At 37.0% G+C, this 22937-nt stretch overlaps 1 protein-coding gene across 7 annotated transcripts in view; it reads left to right on the forward strand.

Moving 5' to 3' along the window:
* MIPOL1 (mirror-image polydactyly 1) overlaps positions 1 to 22937 on the forward strand; it is a 193633-nt gene that overhangs the window by 132450 nt on the left and 38246 nt on the right. For 6 of the 7 annotated variants that reach the window (XM_061998527.1, XM_061998532.1, XM_061998529.1 and 3 more), the window contains one exon: positions 11201 to 11295. In XM_061998527.1, coding sequence (XP_061854511.1) covers positions 11201 to 11295 — 95 coding nt within the window. Of the gene's footprint in view, positions 1 to 11200; positions 11296 to 13952; positions 14003 to 22937 lie in introns of those variants that run through there. The other variant, XM_061998533.1, reaches the window with a different exon arrangement.

Raw genomic sequence — 22937 nt, forward strand, 5'->3', positions numbered from 1 at the left:
AAGTTGTTTGTCAATGATCCCCTCAACACAGGAGTCATGATGATGGCTTGTTCACAGTGTCTCCAAAATTCAGTCACCCTAGTTGCACAAATGGCTCAAGGTAGTGAAGCTTGCAGCCAGCCTCAGGAGCAATCATGCAGCTTTGTGTTTTTCCCAAAAGTGCTGGGCACATTAATCCAGCTGGAAAAAGAGCACAAATGGTCTTTTTACATTGTCCAGTTAGAACTTCAGATGTCAAAGGAGAAGTACTAACAGCTTGCCAGATTCAAAGTTGTTTTGAGAATGTCTTGATAGTTAAGGTCTGTATGTGTCAGCATGGGGCATATACTCATGGACTGTTTCCTATTCCTATTTTCCTGCTAACAGATACATTTATTCAATAATCATTTATTCTTTTCTGAAGTGTAACAGCTGTTACTAAGTGTTTTGATTCTAAGTTTCCATGTGTACAAAAAAAATCAGATAAATTTGCTTGTGTATACCTAGTAATAATCCATTTTCCATAAGATGAAGACCACAAGGTGAAGTACTAAATATTAGCTCAAGCTCTTCCCTGCCTTTTCTTCCAAGTCCTGGAAGAGTTACAGACCAAAACAGTCCTGCTGGAGTCATTGGGAAATTAATTTTGAGACTCATGGCTTTTACAAAAGATTAGTAGTTTAATTCTGATAGTGGAATTAGACACTGCTGCCTTCTGCAGATGTACTGTGACTCAAGAGGTAACAATCATTCTGTCTCTTTGCATGAAAGGTTATAATTTGGAGTATGTTGTCACATAGCATCAGTTATAAGCTTTGGAGCGTAAATTGTTAACTCCTTTTTTGCTCAAGTTACTGCCTTTTCCTCCCTTTTTATGAAGCATGAATGATTTTGATGTACATATCTTCTTATGGAAAAGAGACTTGTGAAATGTTGCAGCATGTCTCAGTTGGACTGATGTCACACTGAAATCAGGACTAAGGAATTGTAATAAATTAATGTCTTGTAACAGAGAAGCCAAAGGGTAACCAAGTCCAAACAGCATGGTCAATGGCTGGTCAAAGGCCAAAGCCAAGGACTTTACTATAAGGGGAGTCTGCAATAGAGGTTGAGTAGTAAAGTAACGTCAGAAAGATTTACCTGACCAGGAGTTACTCCTGCATCCTTGAAGTGGATCTGCGGGTGACACCAGTTAAACAGTCAAGTGTGCTTCACCACCCTACTGAAAGCAAGAGAAGCAAATTGTCAGTCAAACTTACTTATAAGACGTTTATCAATCTTGGTCAAGTTTATTAAGTGCTTGGTAGTTGACAGGACGGATTATCTGTACATACTCTAGTAACTAAAATAGGATCAGGGCATGGACTTGCACAGTGACATGCAATCATCTATGCTTTTTGTTAGAAAGCTCTAGGGCATGGTTTTAACCTGCTCTCCCAGTGATACTTTGAATGATACCATGTGCCAGGGTCTATTCCTCTGACCATCTGGCATTAGCAGCCCTTCCTTTTAGGGGAAGCTTTTGAAAGGGTCACACAAGGCAGGTCATGTCAGTAGATCTCTAGGCTGGAGCTTGGTTTCTTTTTACGAACAGAGAGGTGACTGCTGTGGTCAATTAGGGATATGTTAACAGAACCTGAAAATGTATCAGATAGAGAGCCCTGAAAGCACACACAGTTTCTGGCTGCAGCACAGATAAAATATGTCTGACTGTAACACGAACTCTCTTCTGTTCTTCTGCCAGTTCAGTTCCGCCCCAAACTGGATAGGACACTTTTGGGGCTGAGGGGAATGTTGTTTTTATTGAATAGGGTCTTTGTTACCACAAAGCTTCTGAGACAACATTACAACACTACCTCTTGGATCCTGTGCTGATGACTTGCTATTTGTGGCAGATACCAACTTCATATCTTAAATGGCCAAAGTCATCTACCTGGACAATGGGCTTATCGTAGGTGCTGACATTTGAAGCTTTCCCAGAGTAATCTGCCAGTAGGTCTCAGACAACACCTGTAAGTCTTCTTCAGCCTACTGCAACCTACACAATCATTTCCTTATTGATTTCTCCTTGGAATGCCAGCGAAGTTTGTTACAAAGTGTAGTAGTCCTTGTGGTGCACCTGAACCAAGTCAGGTCTTTCAGAGTTGAGGGAATTATGCCTGCTGTTAAAGTAAATCAGAAATGGTGTTGCTTCCTTCGTTTTAAATTTATATTTGATAACCTGGTCTGCCTTAGAACAAATATGTTTTGTAGTCTAGTTACCTACACAGCTGTGACAGGGAACATAAGGCTTCCTTGGATACATGGCATACACCATGCTCAAAGCAATGTGCTTTATTTTCACTTTAAATAAGGCAAGTTTCTCTATGTTGATGATGTCTTTCTATTATTTGAAATTGCATGTTTCCAACTGATTTTTAGATCAGAAACAAAGCATGTGATGTCACCGAGGCCAAATCTGAACTAGAGAACACGGAGAAATGTGCCCTTTCCACATGCACATGCCTGTAAATAGTCTTTACTCTGAAAAGTAAAGGAATTAAATTACTTTTGTTATTTTCATATGGATTCTAAAGCTGTAGCAACTATGCAAAAATAACATTTTTAATGGCTTTATGCTTCTCTATTTAAACAAAGTAATCTTGATTGTTTTCTTTTTATTTTCTTTTCACAGTATGCATCTCAGTTTAGTACTGAGATACGTATCTGTCTTCTTGTACATGGAGACCTAACTACTTGCTATTTTAAAGCAGATTGTGTTCTTAATAAAATTTCTCCTACTAAAAGGTGAGCATCTTTGCCCGTGACATTATTTATGTGCAAAGCCCAGTCTGGCTATGAACATCTGTTTTGGACCTCTGATTCTTGAGTCTTTTTGTTGGCACTGAGGTACCTTACCTGAAATATGCTTTGTGGTATCCTTGGATAATTACCCATATGCACATAGTAGGTGTGTGTGATGGTATCTCTAGGTATTTTAGCTGTGTACTCAAACAAATAGAAACCATGAGTGAAATCTTGACCCTGAGAAGTCAATTAGACTTTTGGGTCAACCTCGCAGGGGCAGAATTCCAAATTAATCTTCCTCACTCTGTGAATCATTCTTTACAGTGAAATGATTCCATGTATTTGTAGTATTTCTCAGACTCATCACATGCCTTGAATAGTCCTTGGAATAACTATTTTTTCCTGCTATTTCAGTATACTGTGTATTACTTAGAAGAAGTATAAGATATTACAAAATAATGCTGATTAAGAAACTTTCTATCAACATCATAACTAAGATTAGATGAGCAAATTCTTATTTGTCACTGAAAAATATTCTGAACATTTCATACAGACTATCTTGCATAATGTGATAATGAACTGAATCTACCTGTAATATAGGCACATCATTAGGTGAGAGAATAAACTGCATGTCAAATATTGCAGTACAATGTGCTTCCAAGTGTGATATGACTGTGCCATACAAGAATGAACCATTCATATCCTAGGCATACTGGTATTGCTTTAAGATAATTAGTAGATATTAAGTTTTCTCTTATTTTAATAAAATGAAGTAGATAGGTAGCTAGTCTGGGCAACAATGCTGTTTGATCCTTTCATTTTCTTTGACAGAGCAGTAAAAAGCCATTTGATGGGTATTTTTCCAATTGCAAAATCTGCATAATATTTGTTGTGACCTAGTGCTCTCATCCGAGTCACAACAGGACCTCTCAGAAAGGAATGACCATAAAGACAATATTCATATGGTATGATCATATATTTTTACTGAGGAATTTGTTGATGTCACGAAGAGAAGAGGCTAGACCTCAGATAGTGATATCTTTCACAAGTCTTCTGAAAAGCTCCCTAAAACTATTAAATTAGGGATAGCATAAAGGCTGAATTGGGCAAGGTGGCACTAATTAGACTTGCAGCCAACACTTCTTGAAAATGAAAATTCCATTTTGGAATAAAAGGGAGGTTATGGGGTTACCATTTTTAATTCCAATAAGATAAAACATTGAGACATTGTTTGAAAAGTAACTGAAGAATAATCACCTATGCGTGTTAAAAAGCTGGTGTTGATGGACTCACATCATATATGTGAAAAACCTGATTTCACCTCCCTGATCCAACAAACATTTTGATGTCCAGGCTGTGGGGGTTAGTCTCCTTTTTCCTGGTGCTGCTTCTATGCTCTTCACATACTTAGCAATATAATGAAAATATATTTGTGCCAGTTGCAGAGAGAGTCAGCAGAAACATAGGTAGTTCACATGTCTTTAGAGCAGGAAGTATTTTTTGCCAATGGAAGTCTGCCAAGTCCAGAGTGAGTTAATGCAAGAGGCTGGGGCTCAACATTAGGTTTCTACATCTAAAATGAATAACCTAATCATATGGCTGGGGAGGAACTTTTGCTTCTGTCAGAAATTGTGCCTGACATTCCTCAGAAATATTTCCATCTAAACCAGTGCATCCTGAGAGGGCATTATTGTTCCAGTGAAACAATGCTTTATATTAAAAAAAAAAAGTTTCATTAACTGATATTTATTCTGACTGACAACAGTATTAGACTGTAGAGTAAAATCTTATTATGGTTAATTGTTTGATCCTGATGCAAACTCATAAAGGTCATGTTTGCTGTTGAGATCCCATTCCTTTGTGTCCAGAGGGAATGTCAACCTGGGTGTGGTTTTGGCAGTGCGTTGGGGGAAGCTGTAGCTTAAAGGCTGTTAGAGTTCCCACCACTACCTCCGTCAACCTGAAATTCACACACACAAACAACCCTCAGCTGGTTCTTCAGGTAGTTTTTCTAGCTATACTGATCCTCCACAGCAGCACAGATCTACCAGGAATCAGTAGTACAGTTTCTTGATTTACTCTAAGTGAAGATAGGTTTAGCAAAAACTATTTCCATTAGAAAATGATGTGTTGAGAAAGAACTTTTCTTTACTTTCTAATTATTTCAGTTACTATTCCAGAGTTTTCCAACTCAAGTTTATCTCCTATATTATTTGCTGAATATTTGACACTACAATTTAAACTTCAGAAACTGAGCATGAAGTTTTAATTGTATATTTTTAATTTTAATTTCTTATTGTTAATTACACATGTAATGATGGGTCAATAATTTATAACATTTACTATAGTACAGTTACAATTTTCACTTTTCATTTTTAAAATCATCAAGGGCATCTGCTACTTAAATGCAAGTTAAAACATTTTATCTAATTTTCTAGGTCAATGTGGCCCCTGTTTGTATTGTAATGAAACAATTTGGCAGTTAGCACTGTGATTTAAAAAACAAGAAGATCACTTAGTGTATTACTAGATTGCTAGGCATTCTCAGTCTCCTTGTGTTAGCTGGAGTCTTTTTCTTGACCCTGAAAAACCTCTGATCCCCTAATTAATAAGACAAGTGCTTATATTCTTTTCTAGATCAAAGCATCACCTGCTTCTGTTGTTAATGAAGCACTTTGATATGTTGACACTTTGATATAGAAAATAAGATGAGCTGTTGTAATCTGCACTAAGTAGCAGCTGCTGATGCAAAAACAACAGAATTGTTAGAAGTTGGATGTCATCATGTGTCACAACATGACCTGCTCTATCATGCAGTATGTACTTTTCTTGTGATATGTAAAATGTAAAAGCAATAAAAATAGACTAAGATAAAAATATTTTTTCAGTATCTTAAAACATTTTTTGCATATTTTTCTTGCTTTTTCATTCTCAGAACTTTGTTTCACCTCCCAGTCTCCTACTGCCCTGAGTAGACACCTGAGCTCTTAATATCCAGTTAGCCTTGTAATATCAGCAGAAATACACTTCTGCCCCACAAGAAATAGGAGCAATTCTCAGCTGTCCATTTGTAGCTAGATTTCATTTCAGACTCACAATAACATAGGACCAAAACAGCAGAAGCTCTACCAAATGTAAATTAACAAGTCCATAAATTCCAGAAATGACCTTTGAGACTCTCCAGGCTTCTCATCCAGCCTGCTTCTAATCCATGGAAATATCCTGCATCAGTTGAAAGCAAGCTGTTGGTGGCAACTGTGTCTGAGTTAAGGAATACTAGCACATTAACAGGTATTTCAGTCAGTCCCAGGGAAAATTATTTGAGTAGGAAGGGTGTCAGTTCTAGCTAAGTTAATTATAATCTCAATGAGAATAAAGTAAGAATATCTCTTCTGCAAGAAGAGTATTTATTAAGAAAGTTATTTCTTGAAAAACAGAAGATACAGAGACAGATGACAATTGCAAGAAATTAAGCTAAATCAGCCCTTGGAAAGGAAATTAAAACAACTGAAGTGAGAACAAGGAAAGAGGAAATGTACCATCACTTTGAGAATGGCATGGAGATCAAGGATAGTCCAGATTAGATACAAAAATGTGTGATTTTTATTTTTTTTTCTCTCAGCATTGAGCAGGGATGATGTCAACTATAATAACAAGGGTTAAGAAAAGTGCATATATGGAAACGGAGTACATCATAGCTGTTCAGTAGTCTGTTTTGCACAGATTGGGATAATGGATGGTTTCCATCTCCAATTTTGAAAGAGCTGGTACCTGAAATTGCAGGACTGATAGTAAAGTTCTTTAATACACTCTTTGAGGAAGTGTATGATGTAATGTGACAGGGAATTAGCAGAGGCAGCATCTATATTTAGAAGGGGAAAAAAGGGTAATTCTGATAACTGTAGATCAATTAGTCTTTATTGTGAGGCTTTAGAGAAAGTTTAGAGTGAAAATGTTTTTAAAGCACAGGTCCATCAACAGTGGATTGAAATACAGCTTTCACCCAAGTAAGATCATGCAAGAGTTCTTCTTTGGTATGATAGCTGGCTATTTAGACAAGGAAACTCATTAAATATAAGCTGACACATAAGCTTATACATAATGCCATTTGGAAAATTATTAATTACAATGGAGAATGTCTATATTGTTATTTTACATGCAGGCACAAGCTTACAGTGGGAATGCTGCTTGCTGTTAACTGGGTTCACCTAGCATCTTTTGTTTAGAAGGATGGGCACATTGAGCTCATGTCTGTCTGCAAAATGTCACATACCCATGAAGGAGATGAGGGATTAGTCAAAGGCAATAAGAAACTAGTTAGCAGGAAGGCAACAGCAAACAGCTTTGAAAGGAGAAACGTTGAGGTCCAAGGATTTCAGTAGTGGAGTTTCCCTTCAGTTTCTCACCAATTGGTACTGAACCAATTTGCTTTAATGCTGTCATTGAGAACCTTTGACATGGAAAGCAACAGCGCACCAATGAAGTCTTGATGATGTAAAGCTAGGAGATATTATTAATACAAAGTGAAGATATTATTAATACAATGTTAAGTTCAAGCTATCTTGCAGAAAGATTGGAATGGCTTCAAGTACTGAAAAAAGAAAAGCAGTGGAGTGGAATTCAATAGTACCTGTTGTAAGGCAGCATCATTTCAGGATGAATAAGAATTTCCATGGTAATACCAGTAGGCAGGAGAATAGACAGATACCAGAGGGTAACTGAGCAAATGGGATGGAAGATGTATCAGGTAAGATGTTTCCACTGGAATTAGGATGTCCTGTGAACAAAGCACCAATGAGAGATGGGTTTAAATCAATCAGGAAAATGGAGAGCCTGATTATTCAGAGGTAACAGAAGAGGATGTTGACTTAGTATATGTAAGGAAGAAAAAATACATGCTTTCTATAAATATATGAAAGTGGAAATATATATATATATGCTCCCTATAAATGCATGAGGAACAAAAAATCAGTAAAAAGATAAAGCCATGAAGCTTTATTATTCAAGTTTGTTGAAATTTTTTTCTCTTTGTTGGATGTTGAAAAGCATCATAAAAGCCATCTCTCACCTAAAGGGAGCCTGACAGCATAGGTTACTATGTGTTCTTACTGCTTATGATCTAGATTACAGTTGAGGGTGCTCATGTTTGTCCTAAAGGAATTAGGAAAAGATAAAAATGAGTTTTACCAACTGTTTTGTTTTGCTTAAATCTTGTATTTTTCCAGCCTTTTGGTTAAGAAAACACATATCACTGTTGATTTAAATGTTTTTAAACAGAAGCAACAGCAAAAGGATCAGTAATGAGATTTTTTTTTTTTTTTTAGTCAAGATCTGGCTGTTTAATAGGTAGCAATTAGCTTTCAGATTTAACTAGAAAAAATAAATAATCAACAAATAACTTTACTAAAATGTAAAATAGAAGTACAGACACAAAAATTCTCTTTTTCAGGAAAATGGGGTGGAGGCAGAGAAGGGGGAGGATGTATCCATATTAAGCCCACTATGAAAGCGTAGGAACTTGTGGGCAAAAGAAAATTGTGAGAAAGAGACCATATCCCAGTTATCAGAATATCCTCTCAGGATTACACAGGAACGTCACTGAGGGTGACCCCTATACCAAAGTGTTGATCAATCTCACCTCTAAATTGACCATTTTAGGGAAAGCCTTACCAGAGGAACCTGAGTGTAATTCTTTTTCTTCTTGTTGCTCCTTCTTTACCCTACCATCCAAAAAACGTTTAATCAAAACCGATCCATTTCTGTGAAGAGTTCTGATTTCCACAGTTTGACATTTTCCAAAAGAATAATATTTTGTTAAAAAGTTCCCGAGCAGCTATTATTATTACTAGAGGTGAGCTCATGTAGGATTTTTGCCATGTGCACTGTGAAAGGATTTCAATATACATTATAGGAGTCGTCATGATGTTTTATAGTAGTGCAGACACCATTATTTTAGTTAGCAATTTAACTTTATGATGTGCACTGTTTTGCTTTCCTTCTTCTAGTGGAGGGAAACAGCTCTCTTTTGGGAGGATATTTGAGTCATTTTGTTTGTGTTTACCGCTCCATGGTAAACCCTGTGAATGATGGGTTGTTTTGTCGCATGGCTGCATGCTGTGCACAAAAACTCTTGTGCTTGAATTTTGTTGGTCTCATGCAGTTCCTTAGTATTAACCCTCTTACTGAGAAGATTAACAAATATCTACTTTTCCTCCCTTCAGTTTTCATAGCTGTGGAGTTTTATAAATCCAAAGAACCCAATTCTGCTGTTGTTTTTACCGTGTAAACCCAGATGGAAACCTAGTCAAATCAGTACAGTTTTCTCTGCCGAAAAACTGGAATAAATAAGAGTCTTCAGACTCTAGTGCTTTCTGACTTTTGTCGTGAAAAGCAAGTGGAACATTAGGTGTATTTTTTATGATAGTTCTCCAAAGAGACTAGCCGTTAATCTCTCTGTGAGTAGGTGTGTCAGCTGCAAACATTTCCTTCCAGTCTACCATTTCAATCACACTTCACAGTACACTGAAAATTGGCAAGGATGTTAATTATTGGCCTCTAGAACAAACCACCTACTTTGATTCAAGCGTGTTTTCCAATTTTTAAGAATGTTGTTTTACCTACAGAACAGTATAATTACAGAAAATAGCTTGGTTTGGCTAACATTCTTGTTTTCTGCGAGTTCTGCTTGCAAGGCAACAAGCAGCACCAGGCAAGAGGCTCACCTGGAGAGGATTTTAACCTCTTGCTGATAGGCGTTAAGGCTTGCCAGCATCCCATGCATTGTTTTCAGAATCAGAAGCTCTAAACCACTGACACTCAGAGGTTAAACATTAACACTTTGTACTTTTAAAGCTGAAGGAACTCTCCAAATAGTAAGAAAGTTTGGTTTAATTCTCCAGGGAACTTCCTGGTAAAATGTTATGAATGTCTGTTGCAGGAGCAATTATAGCATTGGCTCCTGTATCCAGGCCATGCAAAACCCTGAGTGCAACATGACAGACTGAACAGTACAGTGCAGAGACTATATGTGTATCTGCATTTGTGCAATGCAGTGTTTAATAAAATTTGCCAGAAGTCAGCTGTGTATCCAGGACGTGATTAACCAACCAGCAGAATAAATTGCCCATAGATGACTGGGAGTTGACAGTAAACAGTAAAACACCTGCCTTGAAGACTTACAGTTTTAACAGACAAAGAGGAAACAGAAGCAAGTGGAGGCCTTGTTATAGGAGAGATTTTGAGGCAGAGTTGTTCACGATTATACCGTGAGCTTGGCAGAGCTGGATGCTAAATTCTGTGTATTTCCCTCCATGTGTTCATAGCTCATGTAACAGGTCTTTAATTTACCAAGAAACTTTTCCGCAACACTGTCCCAAAGAGTTGGCAGAATCCACAGTCAGCATTTCTCACACATGTGCCTCTTGGTTTAGGGCTCTACAATTTGTACAATTAATAACTTACACTATGAATTAAAAGTATTGGAAAGCAGCCCAATGCTCGGACTCATATGTCAAAGAATTGCTGTGCAAGCCCAGTCTTATTTGTTGTTTCAACAATTAATCATCTCTTGATTTTAAGGTAATTTATATGGTACCTGGGCCCTCAAGGGAGTCCTGGAGTGCTATTGAAAGTGGACATTTTAAAATTAATGGTGATTCAGCTATAGAACCATATTAAATACACATGAGTACTCATTTCTCCTATCTTCTCTTTAACTGTAAGGCGGTGTCAGGGCTGGCTACCTTCCTGACTTACAAGCCACATGCTGCAATTTCCATAATGGCTGTGAGTCACAGGCCCTTTGCAGTTCAGTGTGAATAAACAACAGGAGGGGGAACATCCGGGAGGGTTCACAGGTGGGAGATGGAAGCAATTGCTCAGGGATTCCCTCAGTCTACTATAAACCAGATCCTGGGTGGGAATGCACCCAGATCCTGGAGTGAGCTGGCAGTGCTGGTCTCAGCAGCCCTCACTGCTGTTCAGGGTGCAGGTTGTCCGGCAGCCTTCCTGCCTGTAACATCATCCTGTGGGCAAAGAGCCACATGCAGACCAAGGGTCACTCATCAGTAGTTTGTGACCAAGCGCCTTGCTTCACTCTCTCTATGTTGTTCAACAGTTTTGCACTATTCGTATCAATGTAAAATAGGTTTGCTGATAAATATTAGGCTGAACTTGAAGAGACCTAAGCTTAGCCATTCAAAAAGTTTACCATAGACATGAAGGAAGTAATTCAAAACAGTGTTCTGATAGGAGGCATTACAATGCTAGAACAAGAAGGTATTTTTCATAAAGATTTAAAAGACAGTGTTACAAAACAGTATCACTTTAATTATAATAAAGCAAGACTGAAAGGAACACACAAAGGATTGTTATATTTTCAAAGCAATATGGATATTCTGAATAAATTGTTCATCATTTATTTGTCATTTCACAGGCAGAATTGGCAGCCTTGCAACAAGAAAAAGAGGCTGCTCTTCAACAGTGCAAAAAATTAGAAGAAGAAATCCAGACATTGCATGTTTATTACAGGTAAAATAGTTAATACTAATATAAATCAGTGACTTGTGAAATTTTCTGTATTATGTCTGACTGTACAATCTGTGAGTGAGGAAATGGCCTTATCAAATAGGTATTTCTTGGAAATATGAATATGTCCATGAATCAAGGCCTGCATTTCTGCTTTACTGCTCCCCAATCATCTCTGAAATAAAAGTCCTTTTCTTATAGCTTAAATTTTCTAGTACTTTCTTCTAAGGGAAAGGGAAGGTTGCTGGCAGTTGATGAAAAAGATGTGTTATAGCAGTGCATACACTTAAACACAAGGAGAAAAGAACCAGTTGACATAAGTGCTTGTTTCTTCCCTGGTTGTTTGCACATACTTAATTTAATCAACAGAGACTTTTAGAATTTAAAAAAAAACCAAAACAAAACTGTAATTCTAAAAGAATCTTTTCTTTTACAACCCAAATATAATATGTATATTTTAATGCCTTATGTTCTGTAGCAGTATGGGGAATGAGAGAAATACCCATTCTCTCATTAATTTAGGTGGGCTGCACTGAACATTTGCATGCATCAGTGGGTTTTAGTCCCTAAGGAAAGCTCTGTGTGGTCCAGTGAAGGAGTTAGGTTGTTTTATGGAGTGATGTTGGGTTACAGCTCTCATTTCATCCTGATCTCCTATGTGAGAGGGATACAGAGCTGCCAGCAGGTTAAAGGCAGGAGAACTGGCATCAACACAGCAGAAAATTGTGAATCTGAAGGCTGAATATCTGCGATGAGGGATGTGGGCTGCAGAGGTAAATAATAAATATAGTGTGAATATTATGTTTAATGAAAATAAAGAGGACTAGTTATGACTAAAAAGAATTTGCATTAGCAGAAATTTGTGTGTTTTCAGTGTTTCAGCATTTACAAGTGAAAAATACTGGGGTTTCTACAGGCTTTTCAAGTTTCCCCTTCTCATTAAGTTTATTAAAACCTTGGAGGGAAGTTTCAGAAACAACTTTTGTTCCTAAATCTCATAGGCATTCATTTAAATCTGTTAGTAGTGAATAGAAACCCCAAGCAATTTGTGATTATTGCTTTTAATGAATATGGTCAGCATTTAATGTGTGCACAAATTATGGTATGATTTACCAGGCCAGAAAGAATTTATTATAGTGCCCTTATTACTCACTTAACAGGTTTTGTAGAGTAATTTAAAAGCCAAAAGCAATTTTTGTATTGATATTTCAGAAATTAAGAGTTTGCTTGTGTTTGTTTCTGCACTTTGCAGGAGATTTTTCATTTACTTTCGAGTTTTATTTTTGACATGATGTATCAAGTTTGCACTAATGTAGCATTTAACAAGCATAGTAGACAGCAGCTGCAGTCTACTCATGCAAATGCTTTAAATCTCAAAATTATTAACAGCTATATCTTGCAGAAATCACCATTAGAATGTATCGTTATTAATCTATGGCCCTTAATTTGAACAGGCAAAATTTCACTGTAAGTTTGATGATGGCATTTGCAAGATTTAGCCATAAGTTGTGAAAATGCTCACCTTGCCCCTCTGGGGCAAGAACTATTATATCACTACAAAGTTATACAAGTTACATACTGATTCAGAGCATCAAAAGTGAAAGATTTAGTCTCCTTCCCCACTGTCCTCAGAGGATAGGATGTTTTTAATGCAATCTGAAATGGACAAACATTGTCACAGATTGATTGAGACTGGCAGATACTTCTGAAGGTCACCTTGTCCAACCCTCTGCTCAAGCAGGGCCACCTAGAGCCATTGCCCAGGGTCACATCTAGATATGTTTTGAGTATCTCCATGGATGAAAACTCCACAGCGTCTCTGTATAGAGACATTGAGTATTCAGAGACATGTCTAGGAAAACCAAAGGCCACTTGGAGCTGAACCTGGTGAGGGATGTAAAAGGCAACAAAAATGACTGTTATAAGTGCATAAGTAGCAAAACTTGAGGTCTCAGTCCTATCTTTTGCCTTGGCTAGAAATTAATTGCACCATTATGAGGTTGCTTATAAATTTCTTAGCATCTTGGTTATAGTTTCCCTTATGTTACATGAATATCTGCAGCCTCTGTCATCCAATGGTGTGGCAGTATTTTGAACACATGGCAAATGAGACAGAAGAAGAAAATAAAGTACATCACATGTGCATAAAGCTTTGGGGACTGTATCACGCCAAGGGTGGAAAGACTACAATAATCATAAATGACAGTGCAGAGTGCATTTTCCAAGCCATCCCAAGTGAGTGAAAATTTACTCTCTGTTTAGTACGTGAAAGCTAGTTAAGGAATGCTTGTGTATATGTCTACTGGATCTGCTGCCATGCTATGGTATACTAGAGAAAGTACTGAGACTGTTTTTCAGACAGCCTATTTTTGACTGAGGTGGAAGTTTGGTGCCTTGATCCAAGTTATTTAGCTAGATGATTTGCAGTTCAAGACTACATTTCCCTGGAGTTTTGGACTTCAGAGCTCCTCATTAAGCAAAATATAGGCTTCTGCAGAGCTGCAGTGAGACACTTCATTATATAGAGTGCACATTTCCTTCACCTCCAGTTTTCTCATATCTTTGTCAACTTCTCCCACCTGTTGTTTCTGTGGTGCCAGCATGACAGCAGCTCAGGAATTTTGGCTCCATTTAATGCCACCTACTCCTTCTGCTCTTAGGTCTTCTTTGGCCTTAGAAGACATGTGAAAAGGAAGGAAAAGAAAAGGAGGAAGAATCTAGTTCAGATACAGAAGGGAGATGAAGTTAGTACCAAATAAAGTGGGGCATGTTCTCTGCGTCTGTTTGTTCTTGCGTTGTTTCCATGTCATGTCTCAAAATGAAAATTTCCATTTCTGGATAGCAACCCAAAAATACATATGAGACATGAAAATTTACATAACAGTTAGGATCAGTATAGAGTTTCTAGCTTACTAATGTAATGTTTCAACACAGTACTCTTTAAGTTAGGGATTAATGCAAATCATTACTTTGGTAAAACCAAAGAAGATTATAGCCAAATAATCATTTTCAAGTATATAGAAGTGTTAATCCTGTTACCGTGTTGTCACATAGCTCTGTTGTTTGAAAATCATCACAAGTTTTTTTATTTGCATATTTTTCAGTTAAATGGTCTGTCCATTTTTATAATGTTTCCTTCTATTTCAATGCTTCTGAATAGTACTTCTCCTTGTTAAAATGCTGATGTAGATATATTCTATTGCATATTGCTTATTTTTCACATATTGGCTAAAACAGCACAATTGTATATGAGAAATATTTCTATAGGGAAGTACATATATATTTTATCAATTATTTTTATTTTAAAGTCTCCAATATTTTGCTGAAAAGATCTGTCACTGGAAGTTTTTACAGGTAAATATTTTGAACACATTTTAACTAATATAGCTAAAGGAATGCCTCTAGCATATCAACCGCATTGCAAAGAAAGATAAAAGCTCAGGACTATCCTTATTTAAAAGAATATTTTTGATAGGTTTCACGTTAGGGTCAAATGCAGTGCTTCTCAATTCAATAAAGTTATTGTTTATTCTCCAGCTGTGTAAGATGCACATCTGCATTAGTTCACACACCTTTGAATGAAGGTGCTGAGGATAAGAATTGGTATGTCTAGGCTCTAAGGTAAAGTTTAGACATGAATTTAGTAAGTTTGAGTAGTTATTTCAATGGCAATTCAAGAGGTTCCTCCATTATTTAATTAGTAGCTCTAAAAGCCATGTATTTGCCAAGTCTGTTGTTCATAGAGGAGGAAGGACAGCAAAAACTTTTTGCAAAAACTATTTCTCCAAGGATTCTTCCAACGTGCTGTTGAAATATGTGAAATGTAGAAATATCTGCAGACTAGAAATTACAATGAGAAGAAATATTTATCTCAGCAAATTTCTTAATGAACTGACATTTGAAAAAACTTGCAATGTTAAAATGAAATTCCATTTAGATTATTTTTCAGTCTCTGGAAGTTGAAAAGAAGAACTGAAAGTAAGCTATAGTAGCATGGACAGATGGAGTTTTAATGGCAGCTGTACATCACAGTCCTGGGAGTTGGATGTTGCAGAGTAATTGGAATCCATAAGTTACATCCAGCATGGGAGAAAAAGCTTATTTTATAGTTATGTGATGGTTTTCATGAAATAGCAGAGTAACTTCAGCGAGACTCCTTGTGCTAGTAAATAGTATGACCTAAAATAATTATTTTTTGATCAAACTTTCAATTAATGTGGATAGCTTCTCTGTGAGCACTGCAAACAATTTTCTTACTCCGGAACCAGTTCTTTCATTTTTATAACTTATAAACTGTTGAAGAGGTTTAACAAAATTTAAATCTAAAGTTTTAATACTCTTGATACTTCAGTTAAGTTGGAATTTATGTTTAAGTTGCACAAGCAAAGGGCCTAAATAACAATTGTTTTTATAGAAGTCTGTATATTTTTTCCACAAAGGCTTTTGTAAAATGACAGGGAAGTTCATCTTTTTAAACACTGGAATTGATGTGAAAGAGAAGAGAGTCAATAAGGTTTTTATTGTTTCCTCAAATTAAAGACTTACAAGCACAGGGAAAACGCAATTTTTATTTTAATTCAGAACTAACCCTATAACAAGAAAAATGGATGAAGAAAGATGCTTTGTGGGGGATTTTTTGCAGCCCTGGGAAAACAGACTGTTTTCTGTTCAAGTTCTCAATACAATGGGATATGTTTAATTTACTTCCATTCTATAGTTTCATGACTGATATTATGGAATGTAATGCTCAAGATTGTACCGTTTCAGCTGTGCTCCATGGACTGTGTGTGGATATATAATGGTGTATTTCTTGCTCTTAGACTGTTACTCTCATTTCTTTTAAGGGCTATTAAAGACTATATTATTTTTGCCTAACATGTCAATATTCTCATAAGATATCTTATTCTTGTAAAATATCCTTATCTTCTATGTGGTTCACAGCCACTGCAGTTTCAAGTTGGACTACAACTGCCTAAATGGTCAGTCTCCTGTTTTCTAACTGACCCCAATCAAATATTTCAGCCTGTTTTTTCTGCCACCTCTCAGTCTTTTTCAGAGAGTTCTCCAGTCCAGATTTCCCTCAAGGGTAAACAATGTATAGGAGAAGAATGGGCTGCTCTAACATTCAGCTTCCAAGTCCAAATGAACTGGGACCCATTCTCAGTGGGATTAGGGAGGCTGTAATCACTGGTTAAGAGTGATAATCTCAGTCCTTCCTCTAAAGCAATAGCAGCATATCTTGAGAACCTGCCCCTGCAGTTCACATCAGAGAACTGGTCTTTTCATGGCTTTTTTTAATCTCACATTTTCAGTTATGGCCGTTGACTCATTTTCCTGCTCTTTTCATCCTATCTGCTCACTCCTTTTCTGGCAGTTACTGTCATCATTTCAGCCTTAGTTACTTTAGACATAACATGATTTAATTACAGTCATTAAAAAGAGTGACTGGATAATGATATCACTGTAAACCTACTGTCCTTTTTGCAGAACAATTTGGGGGAGATCAGGGAGGACATGGCAGTTCTGGTTTTAAGTTTTCTCTAAACTTGCAGCAATGACTTTTATCCAAGAGTTTCAATACATCACATCAAACATAAATCTTGAGCTAATTAAGGGTCCTGATTATAAGTGAAGGATTCTCCTTTTTACTAAAGAGATGAGGCACTTTCACCTATTACATAGTGGGAAACATTGTCTCCTTGTGAAGGAACCTAACCTACTCACTTGATACAGCCCTACATACGGAAAATTATGGCTCTATAAGGAAACACTAAGGTTTTTGTTTGTCTGTCATTGTCATTAAAAAACTCAAATACTGTCCAAACTGTATTTCTTAGTTTACTCTCTGCGTATAAAATGCCACTTATTTTTGTGGGACATTTGGATGTGTGAAGAATGGAGATTTAGCCCTTCTTTCTGATTTGGATTGTTGTGTTTGGATTTTTGGGGGTTTTTTAAAGTAGAGTTTGGGGTTTTTTAATGTGCATACTTTCTTTCTGTTTGTTTGTTTATTTGTTTGAAATTAGTCAGGGGAGAGGCAAGTATTTTCTTTTAAATCAGATTGGTTCAAACCACATCTTCTCTGAGCAACCTGTGAAGGTTTTAGTGAATTTAATTAATTTGTGAAGACAAGGTAATTTGGACCTGAGATTTAGAATCTAGGGGTTCAAGAAGCTTCTCCTCTGTCATTGTGCCACTTTCCAGTGGGGTGCTGCAGCCTAGAAAGAGTTGAGATTTTAGGTTGACGGGTATCTCTTACTATTCACACAAGCCTTTTCCTACTGGTAAGCCCTTCTCTCTTCTTTATCTCCTTATTGCTTGAGCAATCACAGCTCTTGTTAGTGTAACAAGAGGTAAAATCCTGAGTTTGGGGTCTTTTTCATGAGCTGGATCAGACAGCTGAAGGGAGAGAAAAATCAGTAAGGTCCTCTGCTTTGGCAGAGCAGCTGTGTGAGGTTTTACTGGTGCTACTGAGGTGGCTGTATTTCACAGTGTCTCGGTGAAAGTGAGTAGTAGAGACAGAGCCCTACTTTGTTATTTTTGTTATCCTTATGTATTTCACACTTTATTGGATTATCTTCTTCCCCCTAACCCATTCTCAAACTTCTTTTTCTCTAGCCTGAAATTGATTATTATCTCTCCTGCATTTGCTATAGATGCCCAGAATTATAATGTGAGAATGACTGACTGTATAAATCAGTGGATAGGGAACTTTCTTGGGAGTGTGGCAGTCCAGACTTACATCTGTACTCCAATTAATCTTTGAGTCTTTGCACAGAAGAATGGTAGAGAGAGACTCCAGTATATACCATAGGTTTGGTGTTTGTGGTGCTGGTTTGACAGACAATGAAAAGGCAAAGCAGTACCTGAACCTGTTGGGGGAGTGGAAGTTGTCTCTTTTTTTGCCTCCCAGTGGAATATCTCAACCATCAGAGACATCACCTCTCATTCAATTCAGAGACACGCACACACAAAAAAAGTACCTTTAAATGTCTCTCTTCCTGACATTATTTTGAAAATTTTCCCATCTCTCTAGGAGGAAAAAAAATATCATGTAGCATGGAAAAACTATTTCCTACTTAGCTTTAGTGATTTATCAAAGCTTTGAGGGAGAGAGAGCACTGAACTGTCAGAGATCTCAGCAGCCTGATGGAGTAACAGGCCACACCATGCCATCCCTGCAACCAGCACACAGAGATTAATGTATTACACTCAAATTGCTTTCTATTGTTGTTGATGCAGGTGTGGATGGGTCTGACCTATATTTTATGAAATCTTTGTGCCTAATGTTTGCGGGACTGGCTCTTGGCCTTCAGAGGTGTCTTGCCAATAGGATACACTAAGAAGCAGATCTGAGGAGGAGCATGGGCAGTGTGAATACAGACTGAAATGCCTAATACCTTCAGAGATGCAGTTTAATTTCTACCATGTAACATGCTAATTCTACTACTGCTTCTGTTCTTGGATGTGTTATATTGGCAAACTTTCTCAGGTTTTTAAGGTTAGCTGAGGACTAACCGGTCACTTGTTCTGCCAGGGACATTAAAGCTAGAAGCACTCTGCAACTCCTTATACTGTATTTCATCAGTCTTGAGCAGACTTCTTGATCTTGGTGTCATGAGGTAGCATGAACTATAACGACACTTAACTTGTCATTTTTACTGTGATGGACCTTTTCAGATGAGTTTCTTCTCTAAGAGCAGGAATTTGCTTGACAGAAAGGAATTCCTTGCTACTGGATGCTGATACGGTCTCATGAGTGTATACATGACTCTGTAAGCTTTCTGTTTGCAGCTCTCCTTTGCCTGACAGATCCTTCCCCTTCTCTTTTACCTCCTCTCTCTGGTTTTCTGTTATGACCCCTCTGGTTTCTCAGTGAGATGAAAAGTCTAGAAGTGTGATTTGGTTTGTGCTTTTCGGAGTAAGTGGATAGCTAGAGATCTCTAGGAACTGTTTTTCAAATTTGTTAAAGTCTAATAAAATGGAGTTATTGGAAGGACACTTTAAAATCTCTAGAAGAACTACCTATGAACAGCCAACTGACTGCTACTGATAGATTGGAGTAGATCAGTGGTACAGAATGTTCTACTCCCATAGAAGTACTTGTAAAAATTAGAATGTTGAGACAGTAGATACATCTATTCTGTATAATGTAAGGATACTCAAAAGAAACATTGGAAAATCTAGAAAGAGTATATGTGGAATTATGGAATCTGTTATCTAGTAGAAAGGGTATGTGACCAGAGGCTACATATTCTGATTCTGTCGTTGAAATGCGGGATTAATATAGATGAATTATATCACTAAACTATGCTTCAGTTGCTTTATTTGTATAAACCAAATAAGAAGTTTTACCATTTTCTTTAGAGATCTAGGACTATGAAAGTAAGGGTACTTCTACTTTAAAACAAGGAAAGGAAAACAGTTACAGGATAGGAAGTAGTTGTGTCTAGAGCAAGTTAAAAAAATACAGGAAAACCGTGTGTATATTAAGAGCTGTTCAAAGAGCTTTCAGAAGGCTGAAAGAAAATCTAAAACTGCAAAAGAAATAATTTGGCTTGTCCAATAAATATTGTGTGAAAGGGAATTTCTTTTGTTATGAAAATGGTATTTAGAAATAAAGTAATAATCTTGTCAGAGGACTTTAAATGCCATTTCTTTTTTGTTGATTTTTCACAGGGCATGTTTTTGTGTTAAAATGTCAATTCAATAATAAAAAAAATCTCATTTTCATGTATTTCAGTTTATTTCTCTTCAGCTGAAGAACTGCAACAAAATAGCATTTCAAGTTGAAATGTCAAGGTGAAAGGAAAATTTGACTTAGAAATTTGCCACAGGAAGCCATATTTTTGTGTTGGAATTTACATCTCAAAATTAAAAAAATATGACTTTATGTGAAGATTTTCCACATAAATTTTAAGGCAATGCTGATCATTATGTTGCTTTTCTTTGAGTTTAGCCCTGCTTGCATGGAGTCATTGGAAAGTGTATTAGGAAGCATCTTGGAATTTCAGGTGGCAGGAGAAGTCTAAAATAAAGTATTTTCTTTTTTCTGTTGCTTTTTTAAGTTAGAGCTTTTATTAAATTTCTACATGTATGTCATCCTGATGGCTTTTACCAGAACATGTTGCATTTTTGTATTCCATCCATGAGCTATTTTTCTAACTAATGTAGTAGAGGTCTTGTGTTTCGAAAACTGAAGGGTTTTGATGTTGTGTCCTTCATTGCACAATGACAAGTTATTCATCTGATATGGGTGATTCTTCCAGTATAGATGTGAAGGCTGTCATTTTTAGAGATGATAGGGACCAAATTAGAAGCTTCAGCCACAGTTTTCCAGTGAATAAGTAGGCCTGCTGGGATTTGCACAATTATAAGCCTCTCAAATATTTGAGTAAAATGTAACATACTAGTAATAGTTTGCTTTTATAAGCTGCAGTTCATATGTTTCATATGACAAGAAGGAGAACTAGCACAGTTTTTTCTAGTACCACCAAAAAAGCATGTAAACAATGCTATGAAGCTGCTGTCTCACTAGCAGAGAAGCTTTTCTGACTGTGAGTTTGGAAGGAAAAGCCACAGAAGGAGAGTGGGAGTTATACTGAATTAATTGTCAGTAGTATATTTTCTTTGACAGCAAAATTAGTTTAGAGAAGCTCTTCTCCTATCTGAGCCACTTTATGTTTTGTTTTTGTCTTCTTTTCTCTTAATCTGTGCTGTTTCAATGATCGTGGCCACCCACAAATGTATTCATAAGCAACACAGAAGTACTGTGTTTCTTTCACCTTCTTCACACCACTAGCTAGCCACACTTAGTATGAAAGCTAGTAAATTGAAAAATACAATATTGCAGTGTGTGGTAATAGAAGTTTCTTCTAGTGACTGGTGTCTAGTGTCTTGAGTAAGTTAAAGGGCCAATAATCAGATCTCAGAAGGAAGAGAAGCCTGCAAATCCTGTAATCTCAGGGTTGAACCCATTGAGGTTGCTGATGATTGGAGAAAATGAAGCCATGGTCTGCCACACAGACTCCATCACTGTGTCTCTCCTGTCATCAAGAGAGCTATTTTTATGCAGTTTTTTGCCACTTTCATAAGGCTGGTGCTTTCATTTTTAGGAGAAATTTCTTTACTTTGGTAGCTTAAATGTTTTTCCTTCGTGCTCAACATTGTTATTTCCAAGCGTTCAGGGTTAATAGCATTTTTGTGTACCATTCAGCAGACAATGGGACAAAAACACTGATCACTACAAAATAAGCTTTGTTTCCAGAGTTAGAGTAGGAAATGATTATCTCAGTTGTGCAAAAATTGTTCATAAATGTTGACATTATAAAAGCTGTAACTGTCAGGAATGTCTCTCATCTCAATGTAAATTTGTATTCACTGCTGGCCAAACTAGAGTCGTATGTGCAAGCAGTATCAGCCCAACAGCCAATAGCCTAAACTGTAAATATAGTAGATTTGGCATTTGCTTGCTTGTCTTCTGTATTTTTTTTTTTAAGCAAAGTAGGAAAGTAGTGAGGAACAAAACAGAGTTCTCATTTGTCTTTTGTATTATTTATTTGTTATGTATTTATTTTGTTAGCATTTCAAGTGCTTGCAGCAGGGGGAAAAAAATAATTTAATTTATCTATCTAAGAAGTTTTGGGTGAAGCCACAGTTGGATGTTACTATTACAAGATAGGAGATGACAATGGTATCTTTTTAGTGTATCTGTTATCTGTGGTGTCATTAAATGTAATGATGTGCTAAATAATAAAAGCAGCCTTATCACAAGGCCTTGAATTGTCTGGAAGTTGCCATGCCTGTGGGTTCACTTTGGCTTTTGGAAACGGTTTAATCAGAAGACACTGCAGTTCAGAGTGCATTTATGCTATCAAAGCTCTTTAGACAGATGGCTGCTAGCACTCCAAAATGATTAAAATATGTTCCAAGCAACATCAGTCTGTGGGCTTGGGGACCCAACCTTTCATTAGTCAATAAAGGGTCTTGAGTTCTTGAAAATGAAATCTTTAAAAGCTAATAAGGCTGCTGTTTTGCTCTGAGCTTTTTCTCTGGATTTGCAGTTGTGGATTGGACTTGGGCCAGTATCTGTCCAATAATAATGAGGCTTTAAAAAGAAAAAAAAATCTGGTTACAAGAGGCCTCCCAGCAGATCTGCCTGTTAAACTGTATGGCCAAAATTTTCAGTCTTGGATATGTAAGTTAAGGCACCTGAGTTTGCACTTAGGGAGTTTGGAAGTGATCTGCAAGTGTCCGTTTGGAAAACCAGTCACTCACTGGAATATAGTTTAACTATAGACATCAAAGCTTGATCGTTTTGACCTGTACTATTTTATTTTTAAATCTGTATAGATTGATCCATGAGCATCTCTAGAGGGGTACCATAACCAAAGGTACCATAATCAAGATCATTAAGCAAGTTTTCCAGAGGTTCCAGAAATTAGTAACATTACAGCATTTTCGAGTGTTTGCCAGATATGAGCATGCTGTAATACGGCTTGGTGCTACAGTGCAGTCAAGCTTATTCTCTTGTGAGAATAAAACCAGCTTGTGAGAGATAGCAACTAGGGGCTTGTGCAAATGCAAAGTGTCTGTAACCTCTGCATGTCTATGTGAGGGCAGCAGCAATAAATGTCTCTTTAATA

This window comes from Colius striatus, chromosome 6 (genome assembly GCF_028858725.1).
Source record: "Colius striatus isolate bColStr4 chromosome 6, bColStr4.1.hap1, whole genome shotgun sequence".
Taxonomy (NCBI): domain Eukaryota; kingdom Metazoa; phylum Chordata; class Aves; order Coliiformes; family Coliidae; genus Colius; species Colius striatus.